This window comes from Megalops cyprinoides, chromosome 11 (assembly GCF_013368585.1).
Source record: "Megalops cyprinoides isolate fMegCyp1 chromosome 11, fMegCyp1.pri, whole genome shotgun sequence".
Taxonomy (NCBI): Eukaryota; Metazoa; Chordata; class Actinopteri; order Elopiformes; family Megalopidae; genus Megalops; species Megalops cyprinoides.
Window position 1 is genome coordinate 16,841,037 of NC_050593.1, and position 15,514 is coordinate 16,856,550.

General features: G+C 41.5%; 1 protein-coding gene across 2 annotated transcripts; it reads left to right on the top strand.

Moving 5' to 3' along the window:
• Positions 1-298: 298 nt before the first annotated feature.
• Positions 299-7,246, top strand: ifngr2 (interferon gamma receptor 2). Of its 2 annotated transcripts, none has more exons than XM_036541345.1 (7): positions 299-447; positions 1,770-1,893; positions 2,156-2,328; positions 3,220-3,368; positions 3,488-3,632; positions 3,789-3,946; positions 4,109-7,246. In XM_036541345.1, the coding sequence occupies exons 1-7, from the start codon at positions 393-395 to the stop codon at positions 4,385-4,387; spliced, it is 1,083 nt and encodes a 360-aa protein (XP_036397238.1). In that variant the 5' UTR covers positions 299-392; the 3' UTR covers positions 4,388-7,246. The 2 variants fall into 2 exon arrangements, with proteins under 2 accessions (XP_036397238.1, XP_036397239.1); XM_036541346.1 differs by having other exon boundaries at positions 2,159-2,328.
• Positions 7,247-15,514: the final 8,268 nt, after the last annotated feature.

A 15,514-nucleotide genomic window follows, 5' to 3' on the forward strand; every position in this document is an offset into this window, starting at 1 on the left:
CAGAGGCGTTTCGATGTAGGTACACTAGATGTCCCCACCTCCTGAGGTCCTTTTCAGTCTCGTTCCAATCCCAAACGGACACCACTCAATGCCACATAAACCCCGTTTATAGATATATCTATATCCCTCATTGATCGTACATTCTATTTCCAACTAATGCAGACACAGTTTGGTAAACCGTCGCTGTTTGTCATGTTCGGGGATACAACACACAAGTTCTACGTTGAGCTGTGTGAATTGGAGGCGTACAGACGAGGGCAGTAAAGAGTTCAAATCAGTTTACGCCACATTCTGGGAATCGACGGAATAGGAGGAGACTGCCAAGTGGAAACAAACCACGACGGACGTGAAAATGGAGCTTCGCGTAAAGGCAATCGGTTAATCCACGGAAAATGACTTTAAAACACATTATTCTTCCGCTGTTTCTTCTTCAGACGATCTATACAGGTAACACAAATACGGATTTTTTTCGATTTTCTTTTGTCGTGTAGCTAGCCAGCTAACGAGCCAGCTAGGCGTGCACTGCTTTTGATTACATACTACGTGACGCTAACATCTAGTTCACGGCCGCATTTAGTCGGGATTGATCTTCCTGATGTTTCGTGTATGGTAGCTAAATAGATTTATAAAACAATACTGAAGCTATTTATTCACGTATAATCTAACTGGATAGCTTATGGTATCTGCAGTTCACGGTAATTCTGTGGTGACCGTCCTGCTAACTTGATAGACTGATTAATTTAGCTAACTCGTGAAATAAATATCATTTATGGACAGCATGCACGCATGAAACTCCTTCCATCAAAAATAATATATGACACAAAGAGTGCGACCCTAGAAAGTACGTAGTCATAGTTACTGCTCAAGGGTTAGGAAACAAATCATTTACTACAAATTCCAGTTTAATGTTGCATCTTTTGTGCGAGTGATGCACTTCAAATAAGAGATGCCAGATCCATGCCAACTGTAAGCGCCATTTTGGTCGCAAAATTACGTGACAATTCTACAGCAACACAGATACGGTTCTTTATTCCAGGTAGGTATTTATCATGGTCTTACATTCTGTCGTATAGTCGAACAGTTTTATTTATTTATTTTTTCTTTGTGTGATGCATGTAAGGTAATATATGTTACGCGAAGTTGAATAAGCATCTGTTGTATTTGACTGTTATTATTTACTTACACTGAACATGTTTAAACTACGAATGTAGCTCCCTGAGACCCATGCAAAGGTCAGACTGACACTAAGTAACACTAATAATATTAATTCGAAAAGAAAACTATATAAATTCATCAGTTCTAGAGCAGATAATGTAAAATTAACGTATTAAAATTCTGTGTTGTATCGGCATTGATTTCAGTCTGGTAAACATTAAATGATGAATGAGTACGTCATTCTTCCATAATTAATTTAAAACTTCGATTATACAGTTATTCAGAACGCATGTAAGTTTGATAAATCTATAATGCATCTACCGTTTAAAAACGTAGCCTTTTCCCTAGGTACTAGAAGGGCATTTCGCAGCCTTAGGAAAAGTTTGCCGAGGAAAATACTGAAATTTGATAATCTGAACTGGACTTGATTCAGTAAAACATATGTCTGTGACATTGAGTACATTTTATTAAATATCATCCAGGGCCATGAACGAATTTTGTGAAGAAACAAATACAGGGATGCATGGTCAAAGTAAATTTGTGACTTAAAAAGTTGTTATAAATTCACTCTCAGTTTCATGGTTTGTTATCTTGTGTGACCTTTTTGTATCCAGGGGTGCTGATGCTACTCTTGCCACCAGAGAATTTGCGTATACAGTCCGAGAACCTGATCAACGTGCTTAACTGGAGCAGCAACAATGACAGTCCAACTGTAAAATTCTTTGTACAGTACCGATAGTGAGTATGCTGTGTCCATCCACTAATCAAGAATAGTAGCTAGAATTGTGTTCCTAAGTGTTGTTTATTGAGAAACTGGCATTTTTTACTTTTGAGCAAAACTGCTTTACCTCAACGGAAAGGGATGGGAATCCTGTAATGTATAGAACTGCTGTGATTTACACCTCCCCTGCTCAGGGTGTCTGTACAGTTTATGGGGAGCCAGTCAAGCTAGTGATTAAGAATCTTATGTTGTGTGTTTTGCTGTTTTTGCGACTTCCAGCAGTTTCAGTGACAGATGGCAGAATGTCACGTCATGCCCGCCGACGGAGGCCACACATTGTAACTTCACCTCCTCTGTCAGGCCGGGCTTGAATGTAACCTTGCGAGTCGGAGCAGAGGATGGGGACCAGATTCTCTGGCGAGAATCGGAGCCATTTCGCGCAAGCGATCAGAGTAAGGATATGATTGGCTATGGTTTAGGCCCCTGCCGTTGGTAAACTCACAGGGTTCTTTTTAAGGTTTTACTGCCTGGAGGGGGTTGTTATGTTGAATGCAGAAGTGCCTCTTCCAATTTAATATTCAGTTGAACTAAAAATGAATCTATGATTAATATAGAAATATACATTTTTGGTCTCAGGCTTTTTGAACTACAATGACACTCAAGACCATTTAAACAATACTGTCCACAGTTATGCTTCTGAAACTGCATTCACATACTCAATGAAGACATTTTTTTTTTGCTACATACATTCCTTCTTTGTTGATTGTTACTCTGCTCTTTCTTTCATGACTAATGTTCATCTCATCTCTTCCCACCCAGCCGTGTTTCACTGCAGTATAGATCTGATTTGCGATTTCAAAGGCAGCCACATATTCAGGCTACTTCCCTTGAGCATCTATTGGAGGGGCACTGATGAGTTCATTGGAATGGGGAAGGGAGAGTCACTTGCACATCCACTAGCTGAGTTACTCGGGGGAAAAAAAAAAACTTAAGGCAAAAGCTGCAGATTTGACAAAGCTTCAGACTTGCAGATTTGCAGCTTGCCTTGACTGACCAGCACTCACTTTGAGATGAGGGAGTACTTCTTGTGCACATTTGTGATGTTACCTATTATGCAGTTAAAAGTAGCTGGAAAGGAAGGAGCTGGTTTAAAAGCTATTTCTTCTCTTTTTGCGAATGCACAGTAGAGATGTGAATCTGAATGAATAAACATATACATTATTTGTTCATGTCATACTGTTAATTGCAATATTCAGGACAAAGGTTTGCATTCCTATTTTTATTCAAACTAAGTACTCAGGAAGGAGAGGAAGTAATTATTCTGGAAATTGTTTTTCCCCCAGCTCTCCTAGGCCCCCCTTGTGTCACACTGTTCCCAAAGCCCCATGTTCTGATTGTGCGGATGGACGACCCTGTCGCTGGGCTCAGGGAAGAGTTTGGGGAAGACCTCAAATACAGGGTCTACTATGGGGAGGAGAATGGGCCCCTGATGGTGAGTTACTGTGTGTGGGTCTGCGCATATGGCTATGTAGATACTACACTGCACTATGTCAGTTGCAGTGTATCCAGTAAAGGCTAATGGGTAATGTGGTCTGCTTTTTTCCCCCACAGGAGCATGGTGACTACAGCTCACAGTTGACTTTGGAATCCGTTAAAGAGGGAGTGAAATACTGTGTGAAAGTGGAGTATGTTCTTTACGGTCAGCTCAGGGCAGGCAGCCGTCATCGTGTAGAGTGTGCCCTCATTCCCGAGTCTGGTAAGAGATGAGCTTTCTCATTTGTTTGCTTTGAGCTGCACCAGTTACACATACCAAGATTTCCAGACTGTACACTAAACAGAGTTTCTTTTTTCCTTGCATTGTTTTTTGGGCATTTGGTTTCTCCTTACTCACTCACTCTCTTCATGCCCACAGAGTATACAAGGATGATAAAGAATGTGTTGGTTGTGGTGACTGTGGTTATCGTGGTAGGCGGGGTCATACTTGCATGCCTCCTCACTTTCGCCAAATGCCACGACAAAGTCAAGGAGGTCCTGCGCCCCCCGCTGGATCTGCCGGACCATTTTCGCGAGGTATGGTACCTGTCACCGTGCCTGTGTGTGCAGTATATTGCCTGCAGATGTGTGTATGAAGGTTCCTTTGTGTTTACACAAGTGGCAAGTCAGTGAGAACTACCAAATGTGCTTTACTGTCATGTGCTGTGCTGTATAACTTGTGTCTCTCTCTTCCTCCAGTTCTTTAAAAGGGAAGACTTCACTCAGTTAGGCCAGAGCAGCACCTACAGCACCAGTTCCGAGTCCTTCCAGCCAGACCTCCTAGTGATCGAAGAGGAAGAGGATGCTGCACCTGGACAGACTGCAGCTTTGAACGATTCCCTGTACCCTCCCCGAACACACATACTGCCTGACCCGGATCGGGTCTCTCTCAGCAGCTCTGAATCAGAGACTGAGAGCCAGGCTTCCCATGTCACAGAGGAAGAGAATGGCTACAGTGGGGCCTGTGAGGCACTATGAAGGGGCCGGTGTCAGACACTCACACACTATGCTTCTACTGCACCACGGGGGACTAACATTTGCATTCACACCAACTTGGAACCGGACTACTTCCAGGGTGATCATCCTGGATGAAGACAAAGAGCATGTGCTTTCACTCAATGCACGTTTCACACTTTTCATGCTTGCCAGCATGTTGGACTGGCAGAGATGAGTTGTGCCCGGTGCAGGGGGTATCCCTGAGAGTAGGAGATGGAATTGTGTTCAGGCATTGCTGAATTCAGAGCAATGCTCATGTGGACAAAGAAAAAGTCTTGTTTTTTTTCTGGAAGAGTTGAATCCCAAGGGACAGATTGACCTTTTTACCACATGAAGCCAAATGTATGGGATACTGTGACCATGATAATGTATTCCCTTATTCATGGAGTGTGAAGGCACTCTGAGTGTTTCCAGGTAACCCAAGGAACAGCTGACCCTGCTGATGAGCCCTGCCACAAGCCCCACCATTGAGTGGAGTGCCCTGTCGATGTGCATTACAGCCTACAGCCTTTGAACTGTTAGCTGTCAGGGCATGAGTGAGTCAGAGTGAGTCAGATTTTCAGTTTGGGTGGGCTATGTACTGATGTGTGGCCTAATTCAGTCACAGGTGCCGTGCTGCTTTTAGCTTATTTTAGTTGTAATATGTTTGTAATTAGAAAATACTTTTTGGAAAGGGTGAAAAGCCTTTATTTGTGTTCCACCCAAGTGCTTAATTTAATTACACTTACCTTCTAAATGGCACAGAGTGTCGGGGTATAAGAGGGAAACTAGAGGAGCCTTACTAGGTTGTTACTTCGGTTTTGCTTTCTGTGTATCTGCGGTTGAGCAATCTTGGTACACAGTGGAGGGCAGCCCTTCATAAACTGCTGACTCTGCCATCTAGTAGCTGTAAACTTTTGTAAGAAGGATATTGTCAGGGTTTCCAGGTTTCTCAGTTGTTAAACTGGACTCACACAGACTTCGAATCTTTATTTTAGGGCTGGTGGTTGCTTTTCAATTGGGTTCATTTGATTGTTTTTGTCCTCCTGGACATGAAGAAATAAACACTACACTTCTTGAAATGTTTGTGCAACTTCCTCATTCAACACCAGAGGAGTGTCTTAATACCAGCTGACAGCTGGGTGCATAACAAGATAGTTTTGCATTTTTTCTAATACAGGGCTGATCAAGTGGTAAACTGGTTGTGACGGACTTAAAGGGTGTGGCTTTCATTCGAACTAAGGTTATTGTTCAAACTTTCCGGAATGTGTTTTGGAAGACTCAATCTTTTCCTTGTTCTTGGAAGAAAGAGTTTGAAAAGAACCGCCTAACCGTGTTGAATTGAAAGAGAATCTCTTCTGAAGCCTCCAGGGAGGAGCGGGAAGCGGGAGGCTTTAACACTCATTTTGTTAGAATGTAAACCTATTTTCTGCTCCATGGATTTATGCAGTTCACAAACAGCAGATGTGTTGGAAAGCACATTTTCCCTATGTAAACTCATACCTGAGAAGAAATTGCTGTGCAGCTGATTGATCTTTCTTGCCAAGTCACTGGGTCCACAACGGATAAAATGCACATTTAACACACGGTCAACAGAACCCCTGCTGATAAAGTACGCCATGTAGACGTGATCACCACTTGCGCCATATGCAAATTGTATGGTCAACAGCAAAGTGATCATGAAAGGTGAACTTCAGAGAAGATCACAGTAATCACATGACAAGATGGTCCTCACATCTTTCTGCACAAGGGGCCTCTGTCCAGCAGTGAGAGCTATGCTGTGGAGAGCTAGCAAACATTATAGCTACCGTGACACAAGTTGATTGAAGGAAGGATTTGATGGAAGATCTGGCAACAATAGGTGACCTTAGTTTTGAAACAAAATGCACACAAAGGTGCCTTGAGGTACGGAGGCGGGCCTTTGTCATTCACCTCTACTCTCAGTGAAGAGCCATGGGTTGCATTACAGATTGTCTTCTGCTTTGTGGCAAGGACTTTGAAGATGGTGTCAAACAAGCAACCAGAAAATATCACCAGCAATGTGAATGAAATCAAATTCTAATGTGTCCCACTTATCATTGAATTCTGTGATAGTATGTATAACTTATGATGGATGTTCGTAATGGGCTGCTACAAATTTCACACAAGTTGATAGGGTTGGGTAGGCCTGGGATTCCTCATCTCACCTCTCTCAGGCACTTCCTTAGGTACCTGCAGGTTGTTACAATGGTGTCGGAGGAGTACAGCTTATCCTACAATGAATGCCCACTCCGCTGTAGTGCGCTTTGTGACTTTACGATTTCAAAATGGCTGCAGAAACGGGGAAAAATAAAGTAATTAGAATTTAGACAGGGATGATGGTAAATAAAAGAAGGAGAGTTTTATAGGAGAGAGGGAGAGACAAGAAAGACAGGGCTGAATGTGTAGAACATATTACTTAAAAACAGTGAGCTTCTTCCACACTGCCTCCAAGACTGAGTTTGAGTCACTTCAGGCACAAAACGTCTTTCAGTTCATGTTGGCAGCTGTGGATCTGGCAGGCGCTCCCTTGTACAAGGAAAAAGGAGTTGTTTGCTTATCTCATACGCTGAATGCGGTGCCCAGAATGTAAATGACAGAAAAAATTTCCAAAATTCGATATAAATCGAACACTGTTTGCAAGTCTGTTCGCTTATATGTCACTTGGCACTGTTAATGTTCAGCCATTTAGGATTTAGAGTTGGCATGAGCTGTGATTTTTCTCCATAAGCCTTCTGCTATAGAAGGTCATAGCTCTGAAAAACCTTGTTTTTTAAGCACCAGGAAAAACATGACCATATGCCAGCTCATTGAACTACTCTCTCAAGATGTGATTTCATTATAAGGCAGAATGAAATTTTTATTTTAATAAAAAAGTGGATACTTGTTGAGTTTCTTTTTGTGTGCGTGCATGTCTGCGTGTGCATCCTCAAGTGAGATTACATAAAGATAAACCCAGACGGACAGGTCTGAGATACAGATGTGGTTACAAATGTGTGTGCGTGAGATATCTCGCTTACAGTAAGTTCACACCTTCCACCTACGCTTGTTTCCGACTCTCTCTGAAACTGTGTGGCGAACCGCATAACCACCAAAGAACATCCCCCGAGCAGGACTGAGGTACAGGATTCCCGTGCCTATGGGCAGGTGGGGTGGGGAAATCTGGCAGGAGTGAAGCCGAGACAGGAAGAAGGAACAGGCTTGCAGAGCCGTACAGCCATACATGCGCAGACAAATCCACACAGGTACACTCTGAGCCGGAATTTCCCCTCCGCACCCACATCACTGAAACAAGGTTAGCCTCTTACAAAGACAGAAAATGAAAACTCCTGAGCAAGGAAAAAGTCCTTATTTCGGTTTTGAAAAAGTAAAATCAACTTGTGAACAATTTCAAGTTACTCTGTGCAATGCTATTAAGATACAAGTATAACCTTTTTAATGTTTTTAAGCAGAAAAAATGTCTAGGGTATACATATTTTATAGCATTGTGTGTTCCTATTTAATCAGAGGTATGAATAAATATAATAGGGGGCAATCTTATTCACTACACATTTTGTCAGCAATGTTGCTGATAGAAAAAGTTACACATTACAATTTAGCGCATACACTGCTGTACCCAGCTTTTCTTGTATTGTAAGATAGACTTCTGTAATATTGCTACTGGATAAATGTTAACACTGCAATTACTTAGCTATGTGGGACATTAAAACAGTTTTGTTTCTTAAGAAACTGGCTCCTACCAGCACGGTGGAGGAACCTCCATTCTTTACTAAGGCACGATAGACAATACTGTTTACTTCACGATACTGCTTCCCTGGAACTGTGACTCACTTAAACTCGCATGTCATATGGGTGGAGCCAGTGCCAGTAACATGGCTTCACTAGATAATCACTCTTGCGGGACCTTGCTTAAACTAGAAGACAAAGAGAAAAATTAACTCCTTGTGAACAGGATGATCGATAGTAAAATTGGCCTGCATTTGATCTGCATTGTATTTACATTCTTGGAAAATGCAATGCAAGGAGAACTGACAACGGTACGAGACACAGGGGTTCAGGTTCCAGTTTTACATGAGGACCTCCCAGATTTATGGAGCATCAGTTTTATTTAAAATCATTACAGTTTTTAATGATATTCGTGTTGTTTTTTGCATGATGTTTAACCTTGATGAAAGGATGATGAGGACAATATGGCTTTAATGCTGACATTGTAAGTTAGAAATCTGAGGGCTGCCAAAGCTAATCTTTACAGATGTACCAATTTTTACTACAGTTTTTAATGGTGGGTTACAAACCAACTGATAGTTGTATACTACCACTTGTGTTTCAGTATGGATGTCACACCCCCATGCAGAATAAAACATGCTTACCCATTTAGAAATTTATTTACTGTCCCATGTACACCCTGATAACCCACATAATACCAATTCTGTCACCCCAAATGATGAAACTTTTTTAATATGTGTCTTACATTCACAAATAACATGCTAGTTTGTCTCAAGCACCAGAGTCCATGATTTCATTTCCCCACCTGATGTGGTGAGGCATTTAACATAATCTCAGTCTTGTTATTAAAATTTCTTCTCCTTTGTTGCTCCCCTGGATCCATCTCTAATACACAAACTGCTGCATCTGATGTAAATGTATTTCCTTTCCCTCCCCCACAGGTTGCAGAGGTCAGGAAGTTATGCAAGACCCAGTGTGGAAATTGCAAGCAACACTAGACAACACTAGATTTCAGAACACACAAGATCCTGTAGTTTAGCAGTTACTCGGATTCAAGGAAACTTACCACACAGTAGCATGATAAAAATGTAGTATAATGCACAAATTATTCCACAGCCCTTGGCATGTTAGCACCACAATTTTAAAGTAGTATTACATGCTTAGCCGATGCTCTCATCCAGAGCTGTTTACAATTTTTGCATGCTTATATTTACTGATGCCTTTCAGGTTAGGTGCTTTGCATAAGGATAAAATAGTAGGGGTCCTCTAAGGAAGTTAACCATCAACATTTGTGTCATAAGCTCTGCTCTTTACCATGACACCACATCTGATTCTTTCTCCAGTATGCAGCTAGAAGGTGTTTGAGGCGGGGGTAGAGAGGCCGTGTGACAATTGAACTATAGCGGGGTGCTTTTTTCAATCATTTTTGCAATGATCTGTCATTACATGTATAAGAAAATATGGAGCAGTTGAGAGGAAATATAATTTGATATTAAATTTAAAAAGACTACTGACATCAAATTATTATTTATAATAATTATATAATATATAATATATTATTATAGCATGACAGCAGTTTAATTTTGAACCAGCTTTCGATGCAAACTGGCAAATTTTAACATCTAATATCTCATTCATCATAATTTCTGTTGAGATGTTGCACACCAACTCTGACCATGACAACCAACAAATTGCAACCATGTTTGCAAAAGTCTGTTTAGTAGTTCTTGTGAATAAGACAATGCAAATACATTAGCATTTTCATCAGTGCAAACTTTACTCTCAAATACCAAACAATTTACTGAACAGTTTACTCTTAAAGTTTCAAATGATTTGTACTGTGAATAGGAAAAGTGTCTTTTCCTAACTGAATAATTACAGGGGCCATTGACTTTATTAAAATGACTGAAATGTTGACTTTATTCCCCCATTCAATGGTGTGCATACAACAACACACTAACATTTTGTAGATGTAGCCTTCCCTTCTGTCAGACGCTGACCTCCAGCCTCCTCCATCAACTTGCTTGCCCACAGCACTCCACCCTATGCCCATGGTGACTTGCACTTATACTAATCAATATCAACTGAAGAATATCTCGGAGTCAGTGATAATTACTTTTGTCTTTGTGTGCTATTCAAAACTGAAAGGAAGTAGCTTTGAATTAATTAAAAAGTAGTTTTTTTTCCTGTGGCACAGACTCAGTAAAACCCATCATTACCGTGTGGGTCCAATGAACAGGCAGATTAGTGGAATTCCACTGGTCAGGAGTTACCCATTTGATATTCTATATCTAGACAGTGTGACTTCTTGGTACACATTTGTGTAATAAAAACTTACCTCGGCCCTCTTCAGTATTGTCAAGTTATTAATAATTTAACTGTACCTTCAATTGGGCGGACAGCCATCAGTCATCCTCACCGGATATCACATCAATATAAATGTTTCACGAGAGGAAAAACTCTTGTGCCACATTAAGCAAGGGCTGAAAGGTCGTGAATTTCCAAGTGCTTGTAGAATCCATGTTTCTGAACCGCTTGTGTTCAGGTTTGTTATTCAAACACCACGGTCATGCAGAGCTGCTCTTGTTCACGTGCACACACCACACATACATCTGCAGCAGTGAGGGGGAACAGCGGCAGGAGAGCACACTCAATATGCATTTGAATCACTTTTTCTTAACCAGAACCACCCATGGGTTAGGAAACTGAATCAGTCTGCTTTATAGGGCAGTTTTGCACTGAATTGGACTTTGAGACCAATGATCCAGTGCAGAAATTTTCTTCTGATTTAGTAACACCTGGCACACTTGGAGAAAGAAAATCTTGAGAGTTATTGAATGAATAGTGCGGTCCAAACGTTTCATTTTACACTTTATACTTTATGAAATGTAAAGTGCAAGCGTTCTCCAGTACATGAATGTTGCACTGGTTTTGCCAATGTAAGGTGAAACTGGCTTGGGCTTCACACAACACAGGTTTCTGGCAGCTAACAGCTAAGGTGGTTGTAAAGACACTGCACCTGTTCAAAGTGCAGGCAGATATGAGGGTTTGTAAAAATGATTCATTCACACAACAAATGGAGGAAACCGTGAAGAGAAAAACACAGCTGGAATGGTAAACCAACATGACCCAATAAACTCAAGCAGTGGGCAGATTTTATTTGAATTTGCTCATGTATTTGGCCGCTCAGTTCATCATAGAGGTCGAACATGAGAAAGTAGTGTGCTCTCCTTAGCTATATCTGAGCAGTGCAGACAATTAAGACGGCCATTTTCAGGGTGATATGGATACAATAAATGCTTTCAATGCATTCTGCACTGCTGACAGAAATATTTGCTTTTATGATAAGACACAGAACAGAGATCCGAAAGATCTCCATGGGGGGTGTAATGTTTTCAACGTTAGCTCCAGAACTATTCATGTCTATGGGGGAGCAGTGCGGCTGCAGCGTTCCTTGTTTTGAAACAGAGAAGTTCTTCTCAGGTCCTGCCTCTGCCCTCTCACTATAAATTGCTGTAGTGTTGTTGCGTCACCTACACAATCCCATTTTTCCATTCCTTCAGTTCCTCCGCCTTTTGACCTCAGCTTGTGTGGATTTTAACCACACCTAGCAATCCGTCTCTGAACTTCTCCCAAAGGTATTCAGATGTGGGAGGAATGCCAAGACATGGCGTAAACACAGATTTTAACCATTAATCCAGTTGTCCAGTGTTGATATCTCTATTAGTCTCTATCTCAGACACACTCAAACATAGACACACCCTCAAAGAAAATCCCTCACAAACACAGCAGTTAACACCCCCACTCAGACAGCCATAAACATACACATGCTCACACAGTCAAGATCAAATACACATAAACGCTAATGCAACCAGAGGCTCACACACAAACTTATATTCAAACAAACAAGCACAGAGCCATACACACTGAGACAGGTATACACATACACATATAAATACACAGATACTCACACACTCAAAGTCAAGTAAAACACACACACACACACATTCACACACACACACACACACAGATACAAGTAAACAAATGTACACATTCTGGCCCTACACCTGCTCCTCAGACTTGCTGGGGTCCAGCTGCGTCATTGGGACCACCTGTGTGGGTCTGCAGCTGCCAATGCAGATGTACTTGAGGAAGCAGAGGTAGGCACTGCCCGACACGATGACCGTGACAATGATGATGACAGCGGCCCCGAAGGCAGGGGACATCGTGTTCTCCAGCACAGACCGCAGCCCCCCCAAGTCCCCCTGCCCCCCACCTGGGGGAGTCACTCCAGGGCTGCTGGTGGTATGTCCTGCACAGAGGGGGGTGGAGATAAGCACATGATTTACAATACACAAAAACAAAGCCTAATGTATTGATGTGTTTCACATTAAGCTGTCTAATTGTGTGGCTTTGGAAATGTTTTGTTTGGGAAGAAAATGAGGTGAGACAGCAGATTACACAAGTCTAGGTTTAAATTACCCAAGCATCCATCAGAGAGGCACTACTTTTCTGATGAATCAAATTACATAACAATTTCTTTCGATTTAATTCTGAGAAGACTGTACACTGGTTTTGAAGACTGACATGATGACAGGAAGATTTAAGTAACAGCATGTCCACCTTACTGAATAACTGGAACTATGACTTAACAATGTGACAATAGACATCATTTCTGTCGCAATGATTTTTCACCCAAAAACTGAATTAGGAAAGTAATGTAAATGTAAATACATTTTAAAACAGTCTTACCAGTCCTCACACAAGGTGTCTTGTGATACAGTGTGAACTCCCATGCTAATGTAGTGTTACTTTCCTTTCTGTTCTAAAAGGCATTAATAATGGATAGTGTTACATTTAGACACAGTGTTTGTTTTGTAATGGGGTAAGTATGCAAAGCTTGAACTGTTCCTGTAAGGTTTGAATGAGTTTATCTTAATTACTTTTATCTCCCTGTTAAGCCTGGAAGTGTTTTCACAGCAAACTGGCTGCTTTCACTCTAAAGAGGGATTGACATTCCCTCTTCTAACTTCCCTAATTAGCATTTGTCATTTGTAGAATATAAATAGTATCATGGTCAATGTTATATCACTAGAGTCCCAGCTGCTATTCAAACAGCCAGTAAGGTCATAAATACACCAGCTGTCCGCACCGCCGCCTTATAATTTTCAACTCTCTTGGACCTACTTAGGATGCCAGTCAACCCCTTTCACTGTACCCCTGCAGCCAGAGGAAAAACCTCAACTCCCTACAAAATAAGCTCTGCCAGCTGGCCAGGGCTCATTCCCCACTGAGTGTCCGGAACAGATGCCTTGAGCCAGTCCAGTGAGGAAGCAAAGAGCAGTGAGAGGGGTGAGAGGGCTGGCCAATGAGGACAGTACACAAACTCCAACTGCATCTCACCACTGGAAATGGCTGCGACGAGAATTCCAGAGCCTGTACTGAATTTTATCACTGAGTAAAACAGGTAGAGAAGTCCAGCATCTGCAGGAGGAGCAAGGATCAATTGAGGGAGAGAAAAATCCGTGTGGCCCTCTCCTTCTGTCACCCTTCAGCCAGTTTCTCTCACTCTGTCTTGGTATTTTTCTCAGAAAGAGATGATCATCTTCTTTAGTCCTCTTCTTTGGGCTGTGCCAGAGACAGAGGTGAAGGGAGTCATGCAGGGAACTCGTTATTAGATGCCAAGGTGAAGATATCCCCCAGCAAACCCTTAACAAGAATGATTCATCCATGTCCCACTCCTCCACATGTCTAGTGAGCACTACCAGGCAATGCTGTGCTACACAGCGATTCTGCAATGTATTTGCCCTTTCCGAGGGCAACACTCATTCAACATGCTCAGAGTAATCAATAAATTCCTTATTTGTGAAGGAACCAGCTACACTAATATTGGCAGTCTATAATAAAGTCATGATTGCAGTTATGCTTCAAAATGCTTTAACATCATGTTCCGTATGAATTGACAGTAGAAATACATTTTCCTATGTGGCTGTCCAAATGCTACACATGACTCAGTGACCACTGCCTATCTGGAGCAGTACAATATCCATATGCAGACTGACACATTACAGCACTGCACTGGAACATATGCCAATTGTTTTAGTTGATATGTCTACAGTATGCCCGTGTATATTTTTTTCATTATTCATTAATAATAAAAAGACACTGATCATCTTTGACAGAATGTATTGGTTTGATATCGTACATAATATAATAACATGCTGCAAGCAAGAAGCTAATCAGGACTGTAGTACCATTCCTTAGTAGTGTCAACATGCAATTAGTGGCCAGCAACTGAGTCTCCTTGAAGCCTTGTTGGCAATCAGCAGCCTAATTAAAATGAGCAGAGCCAAACCTGGTCATTATCCAAATGCCAGACCTCCAAGTAACAGCTTGACCAATAGGTGGCACACTTTCCTCCAGAGATATTTATATTTTAAGATTGAGGATGCATACGTAAATGCTGTCTTATGTGAATACAAATTTGTATTACACAGGTGAAATTATATTATTTTTAGCATACATCCAATGTTTTAATTTAATTCAGTCAATTTTCTAGTTTACATCTCTCAAAATGGATACAGTGCTGGAAATAAACCAATCAGCAGCTTACCACTTCAGTGGCTTTGTGGTTAGAGTGTCCCAGCAAGGTTGTGTGTCACACCAAAGACTGCCTAACTGCCTTCTGCATTAAAACAGGCTGCTGTCATGGCCCCTGTAATAGAATGACTACAGAAAGCAGGATAAGATCTGACCTCTGGGTGACTCAGGCTCGAACAAGCCTTCCATTATTCAATAAGGGGCATCAACCTTGAAATGGCTGGTTTACGTCTATTGACAGGAGCAGAAAGGCAGGGGAAAAGACAACAATTAGTCATGAATTAAACAGCTGATAAATGCTCCTGTTTCTGCTGACCAGAGTGAACGACTCCTGTCAGAACAGTATCAAGTCAAGGACAGCTACAGGACAAGGGAAGATATAGGGGATGCTAATTATCATAATTACAATAGGAAGCTAATGAAGCAGCAATGAAATTAAACGGCTAAAGGAAACTTCAAAAGTGTGCTTTAAACACTACTCTGTCATCATAGTAGAGTGCACAGGGGACCCCGGATCGTTGCAGGTTGTAGGGTTAAGTCCCGAGTGATACATTGCTAATTCACTCATGAACAAGCTTCAGAATAAATAGGTTGCAGAATGCATGAAAAGTGTATTTGTCTTGGCCAACAGGGCAGAATTTATATTAAATTCACAGGCTATCAGAATATTTTCTATTGGGTTTGTTTTCCCACTGAAACCACCCTTATTGTCATCTCCTCTACACACACACACATACACACACAAACTGCAGAACAAAGTGCCTATTACATGGAAGGCTTGAGAAC

Coding starts and splice junctions, on each gene's coding strand:
- ifngr2 (XM_036541345.1), top strand. CDS start 393: ATGACTTTAAAACACATTATTCTTCCGCTGTTTCTTCTTCAGACGATC. Junction 1,894..2,155: donor TTCTTTGTACAGTACCGATA/GTGAGTATGCTG, acceptor TGCGACTTCCAG/CAGTTTCAGTGACAGATGGC. Junction 3,947..4,108: donor TGCCGGACCATTTTCGCGAG/GTATGGTACCTG, acceptor CTCTTCCTCCAG/TTCTTTAAAAGGGAAGACTT.